The sequence below is a fragment of the Pristiophorus japonicus genome, chromosome 11 (genome assembly GCF_044704955.1).
Source record: "Pristiophorus japonicus isolate sPriJap1 chromosome 11, sPriJap1.hap1, whole genome shotgun sequence".
NCBI lineage: Eukaryota > Metazoa > Chordata > Chondrichthyes > Pristiophoridae > Pristiophorus > Pristiophorus japonicus.
This window is the reverse complement of record NC_091987.1, coordinates 38,367,699-38,392,219: the sequence shown is the minus strand read 5'-3', so window position 1 is coordinate 38,392,219 and position 24,521 is coordinate 38,367,699. Positions and strand designations below refer to the sequence as shown.

At 45.3% G+C, this 24,521-nt stretch overlaps 1 protein-coding gene across 2 annotated transcripts in view; it reads left to right on the top strand.

Moving 5' to 3' along the window:
• Nucleotides 1-24,157, top strand: part of LOC139276013 (glycerol kinase) — a 174,755-nt gene extending 150,598 nt beyond the window's left edge. The window contains exons 19-20 of one of the 2 annotated variants that reach the window (XM_070893356.1): nt 11,331-11,463; nt 19,517-24,157. In XM_070893356.1, coding sequence (XP_070749457.1) covers nt 11,331-11,461 — 131 coding nt within the window. In that variant the 3' untranslated portion in view covers nt 11,462-11,463; nt 19,517-24,157. The remainder of the gene's footprint in view (nt 1-11,330; nt 11,464-19,516) is intronic. The other variant, XM_070893358.1, reaches the window with a different exon arrangement.
• Nucleotides 24,158-24,521: the final 364 nt, after the last annotated feature.

Below are 24,521 nucleotides of genomic sequence, written 5' to 3'. Positions count from 1 at the left end.
GTTTTCGGATGATGTCGCCAAGGAGCAGAATGTAGATAACAAATAGAAGGGGTCCAATAATAGATCCTTGGGAGCACCAGAGGAAACGATGCAATAGTGGGAAGAGAAGCCATTGCAGGTAATTCTCTGGCAACTTCCTTTTCTGGCTCCCATGTTAGCTGACATTGTTAACGCTTCTCTCTCCTCAGGTACTGTTCCCCTCACCCTCAAATCTGCCGTCATCACTCCTCTTCTCAAAAATCAACTCTTGACCCCTCCTTCCTTATAAATTACCATCCCATCTCCAACCAGGCGAGAGCATTCCCACCCAATTGAACAATGATGGAGAGGTGTTGGAGGAGGATGGAGTGGTCAGCCGTGTCATTGGCTGGAGACCAAGGAGCAGCATATAGATGAGAAATAGGAGGGGGCCAAGGATAGATTCTTGGGGGACACCAGAGGTAACGATGTGGGAGTGGGAAGAGAAGCCATTGCAGGAGATTTTCTGGCTACGATTAGATAGGAATGGAACCAGGCGAGTGCAGTCCCACGCAGCTGGATGATGGTGGAGAGGCGCTGGAGGAGGATGGAGTGGTCAACTGTGTCAAAGGCTATAGACCAGTTGAGAAGGACAAAGAGGGATAGTTTACTCACAGTCACAAAGGATGTAACTTGTGACTTTGATGAGAGCCATTTTGGTGCTATTGCAAGGACAGCAACCAGATTGAAGGGATTCAAACATGGAGTTCCGGGAAAGATGAGCACGGATTTGAGAGACGGCAACACGTTCAAGGACTTTGAAGAGGAAAGGGAGGTTGGAGCTGGGGCAGTAGCTTGCAAGCACAGTGGGGTCAAGGATTGGTTTTGTGAGGAGAGGAGTGATGACGGCAGATTTAAAGGTGAGGGGAACAGTACCTGAGGAGAGAGAACTATTAACAATGTCAGCTAACATGGGAGCCAGAAAAGGAAGTTTCGTGGGAATAGGGTCTAGGGAGCAGGAAGTGATTCTCGTGGACAAGATGAGCATGGAGAGGTCAAGATGGGATATCGGAGAGAAACTGAAGAAAGATGCGAGTTCACGGCTAGAGCAGGGGGGAACCTCCGAGGAAGTTTGGCCCAGTGGCCTAGGGGAAGGAAAGAAAGTGGCAGAGGCAGCTGATCGGACGGTCTCAGTCTTTGAGACAAAGAAGTCCATGAGCTCCTTGCACTGGTTGGAGGCGAGTGTGGTGGAGACAGGGGAGAGGGATTTAAGAGTACGTTTAGCAGTAGAGAGTCGTAGCCGGGGTTTCTCTTTGCATTCCAGAACAATCCTGGAATAGTGAGCAGTTTGGCAGACAAGACTAGGGCCCGATATTGCTTTATGTGGTGTATTTGGACTTGCAGAAGGCTTTTGACAAGGTCCCACACAAGAGATTAATGTTTTATCTCTTCTCCTGGTGCCTCTCTCTCTCTTTCTCTGCTATGTTTCTATTTCTCCTGTTTGTGCTATTTCTCCTGATCTCCGTTTCTCTCTATGCCCCTTCCCCTGCTGTCTCCCTCTCCCCTGTTAATGTGCAAAGTTAAAGCACATGGGATTTGGGGGTAGTGTGCTGATGTGGATTGAGAACTGGTTGGCAGACAGGAAGCAAAGAGTAGGAGTAAATGGGTACTTTTCAGAATGGCAGGCAGTGACTAGTGGGGTACCGCAAGGTTCTATGCTAGGGCCCCAGCTGTTTACATTGTACATTAATGATTTAGACGAGGGGATTAAATGTAGTATCTCCAAATTTGCGGATGACACTAAGTTGGGTGGCAGTGTGAGCTGCGAGGAGGATGCTATGAGGCTGCAGAGTGACTTGGATAGGTTAGGTGAGTGGGCAAATGCATGGCAGATGAAGTATAATGTGGATAAATGTGAGGTTATTCACTTTGGTGGTAAAAACAGAGAGACAGACTATTATCTGAATGGTGACAGATTAGGAAAAGGGGAGGTGCAACGAGACCTGGGTGTCATGATACATCAGTCATTGAAGGTTGGCATGCAGGTACAGCAGGCGGTTAAGAAAGCAAATGGCATGTTGGCCTTTATAGCGAGGGGATTTGAGTACAGGGGCGGGAAGGTGTTACTACAGTTGTACAGGGCCTTGGTGAGGCCACACCTGGAGTATTGTGTACAGTTTTGGTCTCCTAACCTGAGGAAGGACATTCTTGCTATTGAGGGAGTGCAGCGAAGGTTCACCAGACTGATTCCCGGGATGGCGGGACTGACATATCAAGAAAGACTGGATCAACTGGGCTTGTATTCACTGGAGTTCAGAAGAATGGGAGGGGATCTCATAGAAACGTTTAAAATTCTGATGGGTTTAGACAGGTTCGATGCAGGAAGAATGTTCCCAATGTTGGGGAAGTCCAGAACCAGAGGTCACAGTCTAAGGATAAGGGGTAAGCCATTGAGGACCGAGATGCGGAGGAACTTCTTCACCCAGAGAGTGGTGAACCTGTGGAATTCTCTACCACAGAAAGTTGTTGAGGCCAATTCACTAAATATATTCAAAAAGGAGTTAGATGTAGTCCTTACTACTAGGGGGATCAAGGGGTATGGCGAGAAAGCAGGAATGGGGTCCTGAAGTTGCATGTTCAGCCATGAACTCATTGAATGGTGGTGCTGGCTTGAAGGGCCGAATGGCCTACTCCTGCACCTATTTTCTATGTTTCTATGTAGTCCAGCCAGATCTGGCGGCGAATGGCCATCCGTTCAAGTCTGCGCCTCTTGGACTTGAGGGAGTGAAGATGAGGGCCGCACTAGGCGAGAAAGTAATTGTTTCAATAGGGACCAAGGCATCAAAGGTGGTAGTGTGGGTGAGATTGAGCAGATCGGTGTCTGCAGAAATGTCATGGTAAATGGAGGGCCAAAGGCTGGACAGTTTAGAGTTAATAAGTGCAGTTGTAAGAGAGTTTGGAGAGAATTTTTTTTCCAGGGGTGGCCGCAGAAGGAAGTTGAGTTAGATGGGGGAAAGGGGATGTAGGTGGAGAGCAATGCAAGGAAATGGCCTTATCTGCAGTTGACATGGTAGGACTAGTGCGGTCACTAGAGATGGCAAGGTCAAATGGGTAACCGTTAATATAAGTTGGGGAATTCACATGGAGGGAGAGATTAAGGGAGAATAGGAGGGTAGTGAACGCAGAAGAGAGCGAGCATGATGAATAGAGATGGAGGTTGAAATCACCCAGGAAAGCAGTGAAGATATCTCGGTGCTAAAATTTTTATCGTACTTGGGTGGGGGATAGAGAAAGAGAATTTTCAATGAAAGTAAGAGGGGTGGAATACGGTGAAATGTTCATCAGAGGAGAAAGCGCTGGAGAAGTAGGGGGACAGACCAAGGTATGATTTGATGATGAGAGCCATACCGCCACCACAGCGGTCTGGGCAGGGCAAGTGGTGGAAGGTATAGCCAGGTGTTTTAAGGTAAGGCGTCATCAACCCTCAGCCAAGTTTCCGTCAAGGCCATGATGTCGATGCAAAAGCTCATGGATGGCAAGGGCCTTGTTTGAAAGCGAACGGACATTCTGCAAAGAGATGCGGAGAAGATTGGTGATGGCTGATCCACTGCGTGCATCCATAAGGTCAGCATTTGGAGGGATGAGTTGGACGGGGAGGAGATTGGTAAGATTAGCACCCCCCCACGGGCAAGCGGGGCAGCAAGGTCAGTGAGAGAGTAGGATGGGACAGTTGGGGTTGCTACTCGTAAGGAGACAGCGACGAGTGCCACGGTGGGCCCGTCAGAGGATGCCAGTAAAGGCACAGAGCGAAGCTGAAGACGAGCCTGGGACGGCGACAGGAAAGTAGGAAGGTCAAAGAGTAATGAAGGATTGGGGTAAGGATTTGGAGGATAGAGTATCCAAAAGAGGAGAGATGAAAGGTGGCATGACGACAGGAGCGACTGGTCAGGGAGGGATAGAGTGAAAAAAAAAAAGCGGGAGAAAGAAGTGAATGGCTCGGGACTGAAACAGCAGCCAAAATGCACATGCAAATGGATACAGGGAAAAACTCAAGTTAAGTAGGCCTGGTTATGTAGCAATTATAGAGATGCATATTTCTTGGCACTAACAGGAAATAGGTTGGTGACAATAGTTAAAGTTGGAGGGCAAACGTTGACATCGGTGGGATGGAATTGGTTTGGAGTGTCAACGAACTGATTTCCAAGCTCGAAGACAGGAGTAGCAGGTGAGAGAAGTCCAGAAGCTATTTGAAAGGTGAACATAAGAACATAAGAAATAGGAGTAGGCCATACAGCCCCTCGAGACTGCTCTGCCATTCAATAAGATCATGGCTGATCTGATCATGGACTCAGCTCCACTTCCCCGCCCGCTCCCCATAACCCCTTATCGGTTTAAGAAATTGTCTATTTCTGTCTTAAATTTGTTCACTCTCCCAGCTTCCACAGCTCTCTGAGGCAGTGAATTCCACAGATTTACAACCCTCTGAGAGAAGAAATTTCTGAGAAATTTCTCCTCATCTCAGTTTTAAATGGAGTGAAGTTAGGAAACACTTCTACATGCAAAGTTTGGAACTCACTTCCGCAAATGGCAATTGATGCTAGGTCAGCTGTTAATTTTAAAGCTGAGATTGATAGATTTTTGTTAACCAAAGGTATTTAGAGATATGGAGCAAAGGCGAGTGGGTATATGGAGTTAGGTCACAGCTCAACCAAGATCTCATTGAATGGCAGGACAGGCTCTAGGAGCTAAATGGCCTACTCCTGTTCCTATAAAGCTATCACTCTGCTTCTATTGAATTAAGTGATTAAAAATTCCCAGTCAGTTGTTAACTTGTATTTAGTTGCAGAGTACAGATAATATAAGTAACTTTAATGAATTAAGTATTGGAACAAAGATTGGATTTTTGGGGAGTTTCCCTCAAAATCTTTGGGGTAAAGTGTCCACTGAGGTTCACCCAATCTCCGACTGTAATGACTGAAATGGCAGGTTTTCATTCACTTGTTACAATTGGTGATCAGGAAGTATTTTTACCCTTATGTTAAGATAATGAGCTTTATCTTTTGATAATTTGCTTTTCAAAACAGCAAATTTCAGTTGTTTTAAATAAATAGATGGAATCTGGACTAGTGACTAGTGGGGTGCCGCAAGGTTCAGTGCTGGGACCCCAGCTATTTACAATATACATTAATAATTTAGACAAAGGAATTGAGTGTAATATCTCCAAGTTTGCAGATGACACTAAGCTGGGTGGTGGTGTGAGCTGTGAGGAGGATTCTAAGAGGCTGCAGGGTGACTAGGTGAGTGGGCAAATGCATGGCAGATGCAGTATAATGTAGATAAAGGTGAGGTTATCCACTTCGGTGGCAAAAACAGGAAGGCAGAATATTATCTGAATGGTGACAGATGAGGAAAAGGTGAAGTGCAACGAGACCTGGGTGTCATGGTACATCAGTCATTGAAAGTTGGCATGCAGGTACAGCAGGCGGTGAAGAAGGCAAATGGCATGTTGGCCTTCATAGCTAGGGGATTTGAGTATAGGAGCAGGGAGGTGTTACTGCAGTTGTACAGGGCCTTGGTGAGGCCACACCTTGAATATTGTGTACAGTTTTAGTCTCCTAATCTGAGGAAGGACATTCTTGCTATTGAGGGAGTGCAGCGAAGGTTCACCAGACTGATTCCCGGGATGGCAGGACTGACATATGAAGCAAGACTGGATCGACTAGGCTTATTTTCACTGGAATTTAGAAGAATGAGAGGGGATCTCACAGAAACACATAAAATTCTGACGGGATTGGACAGGTTAGATGCAGGAAGAATGTTCCCGATGTTGGGAAAGTCCAGAACCAAGGGTCAGTCTAAGGATAAGGGTTAAGCCATTTCGGACCGAGATGAGGAGAAACTTCTTCACTCAGAGAGTGGTGAATCTGTGGAATTCTCTACCACAGAAACTTGTTGAGGCCAGTTCGTTAGATATATTCAAAAGGAAGTTAGATGTGGTCCTTGCGGCTAAAGGGATCAAGGGGAATGGAGAGAAAGCAGAAATGAGGTACTGAAGTTGCATGATCAGCCATGATCGTATTGAATGGTGGTGCAGACTCGAAGGGCCGAATGGCCTACTCCTGCACCTATTTTCTATGTTTCTATAGACATACTCCAATAGAGTTTGGGAAAATCCATTCTGAACATTTCTGCTACATTTCATTGAGTATTCTAGCAATCTTGTTTATGTATACCAATCAGAAGAAGTGATCTTTTTAAACCAGGGAGTGATGAGTTCTAGTGCTCAGCAGCATCAGAGAAGCATTTATACGTGAAATGTTAATTGAAAATAACATTTAGGACACTTCTTAAATGCACTCCAAGAACACTGGCCGCAAAATTCGATAAGCCCTGAAAACGGTTGCAGGAATCGCGATATACTGTTAACTTGCGAAGTTGAGTCCGATACAGGCAGCACGCCAATTTCGTCCACATCTTAAAGGGGAGGTGCATTGTGGTTGGAGCAGGTGCTGAGAATCGTGGTTGAAGAGATTCTGACCTGGGAAAGAGAGGATAATGGCACAAGGTGGCAGAGAGAGGCCTCCAAGATATTCCGACGCTGTACTGGAGGCCTTGGTAGAGGAGGTGGAGAAGAGGAGAGATGTGCTCTATCCAAAGGGGACGAGGAGCACTGTTCCCTTTAAGCTGAGCGACCATGCAGTGCTCTGCAGCTCCTTCGCAGCCGGTTCGCCGGCTTTTAAATAGGAAAACCCATGCATGTGTGATATTTTGAAGGGGCCACGCACCCAAAAATAAATTAAAGGGAACATTGGCCAGGAAGCCCTCCAGACAAACTCTCAGAAGGCAATGGGATCAGATAGCCATGCCGGTCAATGCCAGGAATCAAGCCTGAGGACCTGGATGCAGTGGCACAAAACGTTCAATGACCTTGCACGAGTGGTCAAGGTCAGTGAATTCATCTTCAAGTGCCACTCCCCTCAGCAACTCTCAATGCACCAAAACCCCATCGCTCACCCACCAACAATATCAATCAGAATTCATACCTCACATCCATAGCTTCACCTCACCCTCACACACTTAGCACTGCTGTACGCCTCACACTGACATCTCCTAGCTTGTACACGCTGCCAGCTATTCAACCGTGACAGCCACATCAGCCAAACAGATTGCACCAGAGTCACTGACACACTTCCCTTTCCCTTGCAGGATAAGGTGGCGCACAACCAAACGCAACAAGAGCTTACCAGTGGGGTCAGGCACGGCTGCATGTCCTTACCCCCATAGAGGAGATGATGGCGCTCACCATCATTGGAGCAGCCATTGTTAATGCCATGGCCAGCGATGGGGCTGAAACCATAGAAGATGATGGGATCCTCCTTCACTGACTCCCATTTCCTCCTCATCCCACAATCTCTTCTGATTTACAAGCTGCAGATGGTGTTAGCATGTACCTCTTACTTTTCCTCCCTCCTCTCACCACAACCCTACCTTTGTGGCTTTTTCCTATCAGATTCCCAAAGATTACAACCTGGCCCGGTATTGTTGGAAGAGAAACAGGTGGAAGAGAAAGAAGACAGTGATGAAGAAACACCGTCACTCGATTTCTCTCAATCAGCCATCAGCAATCAGCTACCTCCTCCTTCACTATGTCTATGGTAGCATGTTCTTCCTTGGTTGTTAGATCTCTTAATTTCCAATGAAATGCGAACTCCGATTGTAGTTTTAATGTAACTTTATTCTGGCAGCAGCAACAAGCTTCTGGCTTTAAGCCAGGCCTTTGTCCTTCTGAGACCACATGGTCAAAATGGCTGTACTTATATCTGGTTCAATTTACAGAAAAGAACTCTCCTTCTTTGACCTTATTGGCTCAATTGATAGTCTGTTAACCTTTTAATTGGCTCGCTACCCAAGGTCCTAAAATGTCAAGTTGATTGATGACTTAATGCAATGTGGTCTGTGTTTTTTTTTCAAAACTGCAGCCGGGCTGCAGAGCTTGAATTCTCTATCATTGGTGAAGACAGATGTAAAGTACTCATTTAGTACCTCAGCCATATCCTCTGTCTCCACGTGCCCCATCCCTCCTCTTATTACCAATTTACTATTTATCTGCTTATAGAAGACTTGTGGATTACTTTTTATGTTAGCTGCCATTCTATTCTCATACACTCTCTCTTTACCCCTCTTGTTTTTCACTTTTATGAACTTTATTTTTAGCCTGCTTCTCAAATATATTCTCGACCTGATATCTGTCAGACCCGCTCTTTTTCTGCCTCATCATACTCTCTATTTCTTCTGTCATCCAGGGAACTCTGACTTCAGATCCCCTATCTTTCCCCTAGTGGAAATATACCTCGACTGTACCCGACCTATTTGCTCTTTAAAGGCAGCCCATTGTTCCATTACAGTATTGCCTGCCAATCTTTGTTTCCAATTTACCCGGGCCAGATCCGTTCTCATCCCACTAGAATTGGCCTTCCACCAATTGCTCCCTGTCCTTTTCCATAGCTAATCTAAACATTATGATACTATGATCGCTGTTCCCTAAATGTTCACCTCGTGACACTTGCTCCACTTGACCTGCCTCATTCCCCAGAACCAGATCCAGCAATGCCTCCTTCCTCATTGCGCCAGAAACATACTGATCAAGAAAATTCTCCTGCACACACTTCAGAAATTCTTCCCCTCCCTGCCCTTTATACTATTATCCCAGTCTATATTAGGATAGTTGAAGTCTCCCATTATCATTACTCTATAGTTCCTGCATCTCTGTAATTTCTCTGCAAATTTGCTCCTCCATATTTTTCCCACTAGTTGGTGGCCTATAGAATATATCTCATAGTGTAATGGCACCTTTATTATTTCTTAACTCTAGCCATATAGATTTTCTGTCCTTGACCCCTCCAGGACAGCCCCTCTCTCCAGCACTGTAACATTCTCCTTAACCAATACTGCCACACCACCTCCTATCTTTCCTTCCCTACCTTTTCTGAACACCTTATATTCAAGAATATTTAAGACCCAATCCTGCCTTTTTTTGAGGCAGGTCTCAATTATTGCTACGATTCCCATGTGACTATTTGAGCCTGCAGCTCACCAACCTGTTTACTAAGCTTTGTGCGTTTATATACAAATACTGTAAACCTACATCCTGTGTTCTCACTTAGTCTGACCCCACCTAATACCTTACTTTTTATTACTTTAGTGCTATCCATCTCTCCCAATGCTGTGTGTGTGCCCTTTGTTCCTCCTTTCTAATGCTACATCTTGGTGCTCATCCCCCTGCCACCTTAGTTTAAACCCTCCCCAACAGCACCAGCAAACCTCCCCGCGAGGATATTGGTACTGGTTCTGTTGAGGTGCAACCCGTCCGGCTTGTACAGGTCCCATCTCCCCCAGAACTGGCCCCAATGCCCCAGGAATCTGAAGCCCTCCCTCCTGCACCATTTCTCCAGTCCCGCATTCATCTGCTCTATCCTCCTATTTCTATGCTCACTCGCTCGTGGCACTGGAAATAATACAGAGATTAGTACCTTTTGAGGTTCTGTTTTTTAAATCTCTTTCCTAGCTCCGTCAAATCTGCCTGCAGGACCTTATCTCTCTTTCTACCTATGTCATTGGTACAAATATGGATCATGACCTCTGGGTGTTCACCCTCCCCCAACCCCCTCAGAATGCTACAGCCGCTCAGTGACATCCTTGACCCTGGCAACACACCATCCTGGAATCAAGTCTGCATCTGCTGAAATGCATGTCTGTTCCCCTAACTATTGAATCCCCTAGCACTATTGTCTTTCCAATCTTACTCTTCCCCCACTTCCCCCCACCGCCCCCCGGTACAACTGAGACCCCCGTGGTGCCGTGGATATTGCTCTGGCTGAACTGCCCAGAGGACTCATCGCCCTCACCAGTATTCAATATTGAATGCTAGTTGGAGAATGAGATGCACTCAGGAGATTCCTGCACGACTTGCCTGGTCCTCCTTGTCTGTCTGGCGGTCACCCATTCCCTCTCTGCTTGCTCACTCTTACGCTGCGGGGTGACCACCTCCTGAAACGTGCTATCCAGATAGCTCTCAGCCTCATGGATGCACCGCAGTGACGCCGGCTGCTGCTCAAACTCCAAAATCTGGAGCTCGAGCTCCTCCAGCCAACGACCCTTTCTGCACACGTGATTGTCCAGGACAAGGGAAACACCCAGGATTTCCCACATGGCACAGGATGTGCATTCTGCAGGACTGAAGTACCTTGCCATGCCTCTATTTAATAGGCTATTAACGCTAACTTACAGAAATAAATTTAAGACTAAGGGGAAGAAATTCGGGGCACTAGCTTTTGAAATTTTAGCGCCAGGCGCTAATGATTCTGAACTTCTACTAAATTGGGTGTTAGCGCCCCAGGAAGAAAGTGGAGCGCTAAATGAAGCACTAATGACCTCAGTAGGGCACTACCAGCAGAGTGATAATGAATTTCAGGTACATACAATGCATTCAGCAATGATCTTTCACCCTGGCTCCTTCCAGCTCTTAAAGGTGAGGTTGTATCATTGTGCAGATCCTCATTTTCAACATTGCTGATTCTGAAGGCAACCTGCAAGCAATTGAATCATCTGATGGTAATGGCTGATCTCACTCCCAGGGAGAGAGCTCGTCATTTCACAGACGTGGCATTGATGGCTGGAGTGGAGCGAAGAAGGGTAGTGTTGTTCCTGGCCACTGGAAGGAGGCCATTACCCCAGGTCTTCAGGACAATGTGGAGGAAAGTGACCCAGGAGGTCTCGGCCAGTAGTGTGGTGGAATGCAGCCTGACACAGTACCGGAAGAAACTCAACGATCTGAGTCAGGTGGTCAAGGTGATTACATGCTTCCACAGGTCATACACACTAGTATCTGCACCTCAGTCTGTGCACACTGCACAAAGCACCACACCCCCACCTAACATCTGCATCTACTCAAACACACATCCACACCTCACGCCTTGCCTACAATCACAGCTATTCAATGTCGGCAGGCATATCTCCCAAACGCATAGCTGGACTATGACTCACGCATTCGTTTCTTTTGAAGGCCAAGATGGATTACAATAGGAGGGAGCAGCAGAGAGCAGGCGGGGGTGATGTGCAGCTCCAACAGCTTTCAAACCTTGAGGAGCGAGTGCTGTGACTCATTGGGCAGTAGATGGTGGACGCTGTGACCATCGGCGACATTGACCCCATTGGGGGCAACAACAATATCATCATCCCCTTTCTCCTTTTCTCATTCCACTTCCCCCTCACACCACAAGCGTTTATCATTTTCCATATTCTGATAACGTCTGTGTTCCTTGCTCCATTCCTGCCCTCACCTTAACCTGAGTCTTGTGCCTTTATGCTTTCAGATAATCAGCGACCAGATGAGCAGCCTGTCCCTGAGCCTCCCACTGAGAGTGAGGAAAGAAAAGAGGAGGAGGGGCAAATCACCACGTCACTGCAGGGACCACCTCAGATACTGCCACTGCACGATCTTTAGAGGCAAGTTAAGTAGAGGGGTCTGTACTGGGTGATGCACCGGGGATGAGCAGTCTGCAGTAAGGCCAAGGAGAAAAGATATCTCGGGAGCCAGCTCCTCGGAGGGAGAGTTCGAGCACAAGTTCTGTTGCACAGGACTCGGATGAGGACCTCGATGGGGAGGGGTACACAAGAAGGGTGATGGCCGTGCACACAGAGAGGTTAGATGCAATGGCAAGGGTGCCCAAGAGCGTGGAGGAGTCTGCCTCCAACATTGCACAGAGCTTTGCACACACCATGGAGCCAATCATTTCCACTCGACAGAGGATGGTGGACTCCCAGAGAGACCATGTGGATCCAGACTTGATAACGCGTGTCATTGGCGATATGGCAGCTTCCATTGCACAGGCGGAAGCGACGCACGTCTTAGTGATGTAATGCAGACAATGGTTGCTGGCATCAAATCTCAGACTGCTCTCATGCAGTCTCAGCTGAATGCCACGCAAGCTCTGTGCTGCAATCATTGCTGGATCCACCACAGTCAACGAGGTCAGCAGCAGGCCACCAATCTGTGCTCCAGCAGATTGATAGGGGTGCTTATGTGCTACCCCAGGGGAGAGAAGGTGGGTCAGTGAAGCAGGAAACTGTTGTCCTCTCTCAGGATGACAGCATTCCTGATCCCACCACTGCCACGCTGCCATTGCACAGCCCAGACTGCCGCTGCCCAGCCTGAGGTGGTGCAGTTAAGTCATGCCTTCCAGGCCCAGAGCTGATCAAGGGCGGCCTGTAAGGCCAACTGGCACCGACACTCAGCAGCCTTCCACCAGCCCTGCTGCAGCCACTGGGGAGACATTACGTAGGAGCAGTAGATTAGGAAAAGGCTCTGTAAAAAGCGGGAGGTAAGGGCTTGCACAAGGGTCATTAGTCAGAATGAAGGCATCATAACTGGTGCCAGGATACTGGGCATTGACCTGCATGATTCGCTGGGTATGGTCCCACACCAGCTGGACGGTGAGGGAGTGGAATCCTTTTCGGTTGCAGTACATCTCAAATTTAACATGTGGCATCCACACAGTGACGCGAATGCAGTCAATGGCACCCCGCACCATGGCGAAGCCTACACTCCTCGCAAAGCCGTGTGCTCACTCTGCCTACTGCTCTCTATTAAGAGAGAATGAAATATAGTCAGCTCTCTTAGAATACAGAGCCTCGGTGACCTCCCTTACGTCACAGTGGACGGCAAACGGCGAGATGTTGCAATTATCTCCAACTCCAACCTGGAAAGAGGCCGATGTATAAATGTTCATGGCCACGGACACCGTCACAGCCACTGGCAATGTGGTCTTCGCCCTGCTCTGGGGTTGCAGTTGTGGCTGCAGCAGCTGGCAGATTTTAGTGAGGATGTCATTAGTGAAGCGCAGACGTCTGACCCACTGTTCCTCGCTGAAGTTCGGGAAGGGGAATTGCTCCCTGAACACTCTGGCCGGATATGGCCTCCTGCTGAGAGCTGAGCTCTGTTGCCTCTGCTCATTCTCTCAGTCATGCTGTATTCCAGGGGGAAATGCCTACGACTACACCCATGTCTGAGAGCAAGTGGTTTGTGCAGAAGCCTTGAACTCAGGAGAAAGTCCTTCACCACCTGCCACACCACTCCCTGTAGAATTTAGCTACTTTAAAGAACTCTCTAGAAAGCACCAAACACTTGTACAATTGAAGCAACTGCCGGTGGAAATCAATCAGCAATTAACCTAAAAGTAGTTGCTGATGCCTTTAAATAGCACTAGTGGAGGGTACCTTCCTGCTGCTGAACGCGTGCATGTCTAAGAGAGGGCATTAGCTGGAGCCTTCAGCTCCAAAAAGGTAGTGCTGGCATCAAATCAGTGTTGCACTCTGATTGACGTCATGATCTGCTTACTCTGCATACTTCCGGCGGATACTTAGTGAGCGCGCTAACATCCTACCCAAAATGGGATCTGGTGCGACTCACACCAGAAGTGTATGCGTGCACTTGATGCCATTTTGGAACCAAAACTGCGTTCATAGTGCCGAAAAATTGGGCACTACCTATCCCAATTTTGCACCCTGTTTGTTTAGAAACATAGAAACATGCAAATTAGGTGCAGGAGTAGGCCATTCGGCCCTTCGAGCCTGCATACCAGATATAAAAAACTGAACTAAAACTCCCAGAATTGTAAAAACTGCAGCAGGCATGAATGTGAAGCAGGGATGAAGTGAATAATATGCTAAGTTTATAAACGTGTTTTATTTTTGCGGGTAAAAGTTTACCCACTTTTTGACAGTATATAATTGAGGATACACTAAATATGCATAGATTATTTTATTTGCTAAGACCCTGGCTCCAAAAGTATAAGATGGCAAGTTGTACAAGGTCAAACCAATAGAGGCAGCCACCTTCTAGTGAAAATAATAAGGCTTTATGGCAGTTAACATAATGAAGATCTATTACATTATCAGTGAATCATTTTGAGACTAAAATCCAGAAATTACTGCTGCTGATATTAGTGGACAACATTTAATAGATCCTGGGTTCCAGTTCACATTTCATTCAGAACCTTTGTTCTACTGACCCTATGGGATCAGCTAAAGCTGAATGGGAAAATCTATGGGAACCCACAATAGTCTTTCCTAGATCAGATAAGCCGACCAGATTCTACAGATTTTTGCACGTAGCTCTGTATAACCTCCCACCAGCAAAACACCAGATGGTCTCTTAGATACAGGCAAAGTATGGAAGTTTCTTCTTCTGGAAAGGCCCCAAAACTCCCAAGAAGTCAAATGTGACATGATTGGTGTCATATATATACACATGCTGTTTGTAGCCACCAGATGGTGTCATTGTTGGAGGCCACTGAGCAGTACGCACATGGTGCTGCTCTGGTATAAAAGGCCAGCCATTTTGTGAGTCAGGCACTTTGGGACAAAATAAAGCAGAAGCAAAGTTGTACCTTGCTTAGTTAAATAGTACTCAGTTTGAACCTTTATTGCATACATAACATTTTGACGATGAGAATACAAGAACCTTTGTTTGCAAAATGAGCACGATTGGATTTTTAGAGCGATTTGTGGAGGGAGAAGATTGGGCAGACTTTGTGAGCTGTTTGAACCAGTACTTCGTGGCCAATAAAATGGAGGGGGTCGACGATGCAGATCGACGCCGGGCCGTGTTCCTCACTGTGTGCGGTTCAAAGATCTACGGTCTGATAAAGAATCTACTCATGCCTCGTGATCCAACAGAGAAAACGTGGGAGGCGTTGTGTACATTGGTACGGGAGCACCTTAAGCCAGACAACGGCATCATCATCTCAAGATGCAGGTTTTATACACACATTCGATCGGAGGGCCAGAGCACGGCAGAATTTGTTGCCGACCTGAGACGTCTAGCGGAACCGTGCAAGTTCGGGACAGTGTTGGCAGACATGCTGCTGGACTTCTTTGTTATCGGTATCAACCACGAGGTGATCCTGCGCAAACTTCTGGCGGTGGAGGGGTTGGATTTAAAAAGGGCCATCCAGATCGCTCAATCATGTATGACGACAGACAGGAGTTTAAAGCAAATAGCGGTGAAGAACAGAACCTCGGCAAGTACTGTAAATGCGATTGATTCGGCGTTCAGCAGAGCGGCACATGACAGGGCCTATCCGGCTGCATTCGCGAATGATTCGGCAGAGCGACACACAGCAGTGCCAATTTAAGCAATATAGTTGCAAAGGCTGTCTGAGAGTGGGGCATCTCCAGCGCAAGTGTCCGCAAATGAGCAAGCGAGCTGCAACACACCACGTGGAGGATGAGAGCCAGACTAGCGCGGATCCGGATACACAATCCGAGATGCCAGAGGAGGAAGTGTATGGACTGTACTCTTTCGTAACCAAGAGTAAACCAATTTTGATTAATGTGAAGCTTAACGGGATACCGGTAGCGATGAAACTGGACACATGGGCGAGTCAATCATGAACGAGAGGGCATTTAATAAGCTGTGGGATACGAAGACTGTGAGGCCCAGGCTGAGCCCTGTTAACGCCAAGCTGCGCACGCTGATAAAGATGATTGGCAGTGCACAAATTAATATGTCGTATAACGGTGCGATTCACGAGTTACCGCTGTGGATTGTTCCAGGCAATGGCCCAACACTGTTCGGCAGGAACTGGTTGGAGAAAATCAGATGCGACTGGAACAACATAAAGACGTTGTCGTCGGAGAAAGATACATGTACCCAAGTATTGAGTAAGTTCCCCTCACTGTTTGAACCAGGTATCAGCAATTTCACGGGAGCCAAGGTGCAGATCCACGTGGACTCGGATGCAAGACCCGTCCATCATAAAGCTCGGTCAGTGGCATATATGATGAGGGAGGTGGTCAAAATTGAACTGGACAGACTCCAGCGTGAAGGGATCATATCACCGGTTGAATTTAACGAATGAGCCAGCCCCATTGTTCCTGTGCTGAAAAGTGATGGCACAGTCAGAATCTGTGGAGACTACAAGGCTACGATCAATAGCATTTCGAAACAAGATCAGTACCCGTTACCGAAGGCTGATGACTTGTTTGCGACGCTAGCCGGAGAGAAGTCGTTCACATAACTGGACGACGTCGGCCTATATGATGCAGGAGTTGGTCGAGACATCGAAGAGACTTATGTGCATTAACACACACAAAGGACTGTTTATTTACCACAGGTGCCCGTTTGGAATTCGCTCAGCTGCAGCAATATTCCAGAGGAATATGGAAAGTCCACTGAAGTCCGTTCCCAGAACCGTCGTGTTCCAAGATGACATCCTGATCACCGGTTGTGACTCCAAGGAACATCTGAACAACCTGGAAGAGGTTCTACTGCGTTTGGACAGAGTGGGGCTCAGACTTAAACGGCCGAAGTGCGTCTTAATGGCACCGGAGGTCGAATTCCTTGGAAGAAAAATTGCCGCTGATGGCATCAGACCTACTTTTGTGAAAACCAAAGCCATCAAGAATGCACCCAAGCCACAGAACATGACAGAGCTGCGTTCATTCCTGGGTCTACTCAACTACTTTGGTAACTTCCTACCTAAATTGAGCACCTTACTTGAACCACTGCACATGCTATTGAGAAAAGGCAACAACTGGGTGTGGGGCGCATTGCAAGACAGAGCCTTCGAGAAAGCCACCAATCTGCTTTGCGCAAACAAGCTGCTGGTACATTATGACCCATGTAAACGTTTAGTTTTGGTCTGTGACACATCGTCCTATGAAATTGGTTGCGTGTTACAACAAGCCAATGAGTCGGGGAAACTTCAACCTGTCGCGTATGCATCCAAAAGTTTGTCTAAAGCAGAAAGAATCTACAGTATGGTAGAAAAAGAAACTTTAGCGTGTGTGTTTGGTGTTAAAAAAATGTATCAATACCTGTTCGGTCTGAGGTTCAAAATTAGAGACCGATCACAAGCCGCTCATTTTGTTGTTTGCCGAGAGCAAAGGCATCAATGCCAACGCTTCGTCCCGCATCCAAAGGTAGGCGCTGACATTATCTGCCTATGATTGTCATTTGCCACAGACCTGGTACAGAGAATTGTGCTGATGCTTTGAGCCGGTTGCCGTTGCCCACACCAGAGGTGGAAACGCCACAACTGGCAGACCTATTGTTAGTTATGGATGCTTTTGAGAGTGGAGGTACCCTTGTCACGGCTCAACAAGTTAAGACCTGGACCAGCCAGGACCCGATATTATTGATGGTAAAGTGTTGCATCCTCAAAGGGGATTGGTCTGCCATAACCTAAGCAAATGTGCGAGGAGGCCAAACCGTACATTCGTCGCAAGGACGAACTGTCGATTCAAGCAGATTGCATATTGTGGGGCAATCGAGTTGCAATGACTAAGAAAGGGAGAGAGAAGTTTGTGTGTGAGTTACGCAGCACAAATCCTGGTATAGTGATGATGAAGGCCATCAGCAGGTCCCATGTATGGTGGCCAGAAATTGATTCTGAGCTGGAAGCATGCATGCATCAGTGCAACACCTGCATGCAGCTCAGCAAAGCACCAGCGAATCGCCGCTGAGTCTGTGGTCATGGCCATCCAAACCTTGGTCCAGGATCCATGTAGATTTTGCAGGTCCCTTCCTGGGCAAGTCTTTTTAGTGGTGGTGGTGGATGCTTCTTCGAAGTGGATAGAATGCATAATCATATCATTCAGTACGTCCACGGCAACCATAGAGAATCTCAATGTCATGTTCACGACATATGGTCTACCTGACATAGTGGTGAGCGACAATGGGTCATGTTTCAGCAGTCAGGAGTTTGTAAAACTTAATGGCATAAAACATGTAAGGTCAGCACCGTTCAAGCCTGCGTCCAATGGGCAAGCAGAACGTGTAGTACAAATTATCAAGCAAAGCATGAGGAGAGTAGCCCAAAGGTCACTGTAGACCCGCTTGTCTTGCATACTGCTGAGTTACAGGACAAGACCCCACACACTCACAGGGGTCTCACCTGCTGAACTCATGATGAAAAGAGGTCTTAAGACCAAGTTATCTCTTGTACACCCGGATTTAAGTAATCATGTTGAATACAGAAGACAGAGTCAACAAGGGTACCACGATCGTGCAACTGTGTCACACGAGATTTCTGTTAATGATTCTGTGTATGTGTTGAATTATGGTCAGGGTCCCAAATGGATCGCTGGTACAGTCATGGCCAAGGAGGGCAACAGAGTATTTGTTATTAAGTTCAAGAATGGGCAAACTTGCAGGAAACACATGGATCAGACAAAGCTGAGGCACACAGATGAGCCAGAGCAGTCGGACGAAGAAACCGTCGACAACCAATCAACCAACCTATCAGGAGCCTTCAGTGAACCCGGAATTTCCATCATGGACTTGTTCAATAAAAATGGACTTGCAATTCCTGACATGGCCACAGCCACCCCCAACAAGTCAGTCATCCAGCCACCAGCCACAACAGACCCCGCACATTCACCCAAAGCCGGAATCGAACTGAGACGGTCAACCTAGGAGCGTAAAGCACTGGACCGTCTCAACCTGTGAAAGACTGTGATACGATCTCAGAGGAGGATATTGTCATGTATCTACATGCTGTCTGTAGCCACGCACATGGTGCTGCTCTGGTATAAAAGGCCAGCCATTTTGGGCCAAAATAAAGCAGAAGCAAGGTTGTACCTTACTTAGTTAAACAGTACTCAGCTTGAATCTTTATTGCATACACAACAATTGGGACAAGAAGTATTACCTGTAAGGCACAATCCACATGAATGGCATCTTAAAAGCTTACTGAATCAAACTCCTGTTCAGAATGTGTGCCAATAGATTGGTAATGGTGCAAATTGTTACTCGTGAAGCGCCACATTCAAGACACAGTAGACAAAATTGGCCATGTGTCATACTTTAAGCTGTAATCAACTGTCGGTGCATTGGAGGAGAGTGTTGGAATGGTTAGCCCACTTCGAATCTTTGCGCTAATGCTGGCATTCACTATTTACAAAGTGAACCAGATCTTGCATTCAATGATTGTTAAATGTTTAACTTCTGCTCAAGTTTGTAATGTGTGATGCCCACATAGGAGTCTTTTAATATTTTTGGTTCTTGGTTCCTGACTTTTTCATCCCACTTATTAGTAAATGGGGTATACCCTCTGACAAACTAGTAATCAATGCCAGGGCAGTGTTAATTAACAAGCCAGCCTGGCTCATTAATGGGATGTGGAGGGGTAAACCTGTCACTCGGGCCAGTAATTCTTCCTACTTGGCTTCAGGTGACTCTGCAAGCCATTACCTCAACAGGTAGGGTGTGCTGCTGGTAAATTAGCATGGTTTTCGCCATAAACTCAGTGTGCAGTTGTGAATCCTTAAGCCTGGGCTCTTGCCAACCTGCACCAGAACATGCGTGTGAGGGATGTGTCCCAATGGGGAAAGCATGCAAGTTTCTTATTGTGCTTACAAAACTCTGATATAGATTAATTGGTGGCTTGATTTGGGGACTCGAACACAATGATGGATTTCCACATGTATCAGTCACCTGGCAGACCAAAAAACATTGACAATGTAATTTAACTATGTATTTTTTTTTTCTTTCTAGGCACTGTAGAAAGCTGATTGAAGTCATGTAACAGAAAGATACCATATGGTGCTTTGTGATCTTTTGCCTCCAGATTGGCTAGAAATGCCTGAAAATTCTGCACCGTTTAAGAGCTTCCACTGTACAATTCTCCTTATCAATTGTATGCCTTGCGATGTTTGGACACACAGCAAATCATATGTAAAGCATTAATTGAAAGTGCCTTTTAGGTATTATCAAAATACAAAAATATAAATGCAGGTACTTAAATCTCAGAGCAGAATATAGAAAAAAAATCTATGAACTAAATATAAGATTTGCTGTGGAAAATCAGATGAAGCGAAGCAGGTTAAAAGAAATCATGGTGGAATTACCAGATGTACTGTAATATTAAAAGTCCAGGACATGCTATTTTGCACTCTCTGAAACTGTGACTGTTCTTCATTGATTGCTTTAGTACCTGTTTCCTGCCAGAAGGTGGTGATTGTGGTAGGGTTAAATTGCAACAGTCTTGCTCTGCTGAAGTACCCATTTAGGCAATGGCCCGGAATTTGCAGTTGTCTTTCCACCTTTGAAACTGACCGCAACTTTGGAATTTGTTGCATGCGCAGGCACGTGCGGAGATCCTGAAGTTGCAGTCTGTCAATGACTGCTCCGAAACTGTGCCCCCCCCAAACCCCCTTCCCCCACAGCCGGCAATCTGCGTAATCAGGCAAATCAGGGAAACCAACAAAATCTTCGGCTCTTCCACAGAAATTACGCTGTTAAGTTTCCTACTAAAAGTTAGACCCAAAGGGAATGGTGTAACTGGGGATTTGTCATCATTATTAATGCTAACCAAATGTTACGGGCCTGGAAAACTAATTTTAATTTTGTGCAGTGTAATAAAAATTAACATTTTTAAGAAACTTTTCCATCTTTATTTCAGGTTTGTCTTTTCCCGATGTGAGAGCCCCAATCTTTTGCTCTCAACATTTTTTTAAAGTTAGCATTTTAAGCGCTTACTCACTTCTTTGTTCGCTGTCTGAGAATTCTGCATTTGATTGGCTGCTTAGACAGCCTGTTGATATCATAGCAGTTCGCACAAGGGGATCCCCACTAACCTGCATTGATCTGAATTGAAGGTCAGAAAACCCGAAGTTCTCAACGCCGAGATCGCGAGATTCTTGTGCGAATCGTACTTCGGGGCCAGCATCGAGCATCTTCGCTTTGCTGCTGACTGCAAATTGCAGGCTGTTGTGCCCTCTGGAATGGTTAAGTGATGGGGCCTGGAGTAAATGATAGTTAAATAAACACAAAAAGGGAAGATTTGGAATTAAGAATATTAGAAAAATGAAAACTAAAATACAGAGGCAGAATGGGGCGGTGGAGAAATCAGTGATACAGATGGCCACTACAAAATTAGTATGCTTCTTGAAATTATCTACAGCATTAATTTTGAAAGCAGGAACATGTTATTACAGTTAGTTCTGAGACTAATCAAAAAAATGGACTTTGACCCATGAACAGATTCTAAACGTAGCCCTTGGAAATGTAGATACAAGTACTTGTTAGATGGCTCGTATGAAATTAGCAAAGGTTACTCTTTCCACAGCCCAATACAGACTAAGAATTCAAACTTTTTAAAAATCAGTATTGAGCCAATGATCCTAACAAATGGGAACAAGATAAACACTTAATTATAATTTGAATGACTTGAAACATTATTTTATTAATGGAAAACTACCATTCTAGTGGATTTTAGGAAGTTGGAGACTTGGTTTCAGCATTCATCTCCCCCATAAAACAACTGCATTAATATACAGAAGCAAAATATTAGGCATATATCCGATAGCAAAATGGATGATTTTGAAACAAAAGATCTTAAAACTATGCAAGGAGTTAATTAACCTTTTTTAAACTTCAGTCTTTTTGCAGTTTAAAACAGTCCAACAAATATTTTTTCCAGGTATCATCATAGGCGGTCCCTCGTATGGAGGATGACTTGCTTGAACTACATCCTGAAGGGTGGAAGATGCCTGTGTGTGGATTTTTTTTTTAAGGTGGTGGTCGTTGCACACCAGCCACCACACGGGCTTGACAGAGCTAGGCCTTAGTCCAGTGACAACGATTAACAAAGACGACTGGAGACCAGCTCTGCTGCACGGACCTAGTGCGCGCACATAATCGCAGTGTGGGCTGACCCGTGCTGCCCCTAGGCCCACGCCTCTTCTGGGTCCCAAACTCACACCTCTCCTGGACCCCAATCATTCCACTATTACTCGCCGCTCCTGCGCCCAACCTCGCCACTCCTGATGTACCTGCCCACACTCCAATCACCGACCTAGAGCTTGATGGTGTCCAATCCAGAGGAAACAGCCAAGTATATAAAGCCAGATAATTGGAGTTCTTTAGTCATTCAGAAATCCAACAAAGACCTCGAGCACAGAACGTTCTCATTCTCTTGTACACTTTAATTGCTTTTGAATTATAGGACAGTTGATCAATCACGGCAGAAGCAACAATACTAATTTGATATGTGATGAAAGCACAGATTCTCTTAATTTTTGAGATTAGACTACAATATCATAAAGACCCCACGCAATGCTAATAAAAAGATATGTATACATTGGCCCGGATTTTGCAGTGGTAATGACGGTGAAACTGTCAGCGTTCGCCGTCATTACCCCTCTAAAACTGACAGCATATTCAGGATTTGGCGCATGTGCAGATACATGCGACATTCCAGAAGTTGTGGTCAGTCATTCCCTGCCCTGCCACAGGTGGCGCTGTGGAACTCCCCAGAGCCGACATTCAATTCAAATCACACTGAAGGATGAAAACTTCCCCTCTACGCTGGAATATCACTGTTAAATCTCCTCCGAAAAAAGTTAAGCCTTGTTGAAAGAGGTGTAACTAGGTTTTTAACGGCGTATTGACTGCTGACAACCATTCTGGCGCTGAAAAACTAATTTTATATTTGTGGAATGTCAAATTGTTCCATTAATATGATTAAAAATTACAGTTTTTTTTTAAATTTAAGTTTTATATTTCAGCTTCTACCTTAATCCTATGCATATGTCCCAATTTTTATTTTGCTCGCTGTAAAATTTATAAAATGTGAATTAGTATCTGTGCATTTACTTTCTAATTTGCTATCTGAGAATTATTCCATATGTGACTGCTCAGCCTGCTTGATGATATCACTGTTGCTAAATGCTGGATTCGATTGATTTGACACCAGATTCAAAAACAAAGGTCGGAAGAGCTGAAATTCGCACCATACATCTTTGATTAGCTTTCTTCAAGGTCAAAGGCAAACACCATCACTTCACTGCTGACTGCAAATTCCAGGCCATTATCTGGAATACTTAGCTAGTTTCATACTTTAGTATATGTAGCTACAGGCACTGCTGAAAGTCCCCACGTTGGCTATCAACTGCACTACCAAAATAATGTCTAGATTGAAAGATTGAGTGGCCATTTTAGATTTAAGAAAATCCATCTTGGATCTGAGTTACCCCAACTTTTTAAAGAATGTATAAACCGAACAGAACAAAGTTCCTGTATTTCTCGTAATTGTAAAACACACAGTGCATGTGCTCCCTATAAAGGTGTAGATATGATAAACAAAATCCTGTGTAATATTATTTCCCTATTTTAACAGCTGCCATAATGGCAACTCCATATATTCTTTGCCCTTCACTATGCTCCACATTATGGTTCCAAACCTATCATAAAACATTAAAATAATTTTTTTGTGTATCGACTATTTTCCAAAAAGGCCACAACATTCTAGTGGGTGGGTTAGAAATTAAACATTTCATCAAAAGACAACAGTCAATAACAGCCCAACAAGTTGAGCATCAAGAGTCCATAGAATCCCTGAAACACTGATCCATCTGCATCTCATACTAGAATCCTGGCATCACTTCAGGTTCACACAAGACTGTTTGCTAGGGTGGTTGGATCGCTGGATAATGCATAGTACATTTAAGGATTTACCTTTAGCCTCACCGCTTCTTCAGCACAAATTGGAGATTATTGAACCCAATTGATGATGCTCTGCAGGAGTATGATGAGCTTGATTAAGAATTTTTGATTGAATCTCCCATTGGGGCTCATGTTTATCTCTCACTAAACCCCATTCATCTGCAGTATGACCCAAATCCTCCTCGCATTGCCATTGAAGAGGAGGAAGTTAACACTGCATAAATGACTATCCTTTATGCAACTATAAGATTCTCAAACGATACATTTCAATTTACTCATAGCCACTATTCTGCATGTTAAGGCAGTAGACAATTGTGCCTCCTCACTCAAGTGGATCAGCTGCTATTAAGATTATCCAATTAATATGGTACTCTCCAGATCTTTGCATATAAATGATACAAGTTGTGAATTAGCATGTTATTTTTGATGTAATGATTGAAAACTATTTCAAGGAATGAGTAGAATGTGGATTGTTTTTAAACCAAAATATTTATGCAAACTAGCTATTCTGAAAAATACCTTTTAAGCAAGTGAAAATTGAGGGAAACAATTTTATAAGAGGAAAAAATATTATTTGTAAATCAGTTAAATTGATGCTAGATTTTCATCAATGATGTTGGTTTCTATGTACAAGTATTTTATTTAAAGCTTGTACTGATTAATTTCATGGACAATTTAATAAAGGTATGAACACCACCTTCTGTGGTACTGATTTATTGTGTGTGTACATGTTGTTCTTGATGGAAATCTCCACTGCTGCTTATCATGGGTCAAAAGAGGCACATTTCAGTGGAGTAGAACTATATCCGGCAACTAATTGGTGTAAAAGCAATTTTTTTTTATTCGTTCCTGGGATGTGGGCATCGCTGGCAAGGCCAGCATTTATTGCCCATCCCGAATTTCCCTTGAGAAGGTGGTGATGAGCCACTTTCTTGAACCACTGCAGTCCGTGTGGTGAAGATACTCACAGTGCTGTTAGGGAGGGAGTTCCAGGATTGTGACTCAGCAACGATGAGGGAATGACAATATATTTCCAAGTCAGGATGGTGTGTAA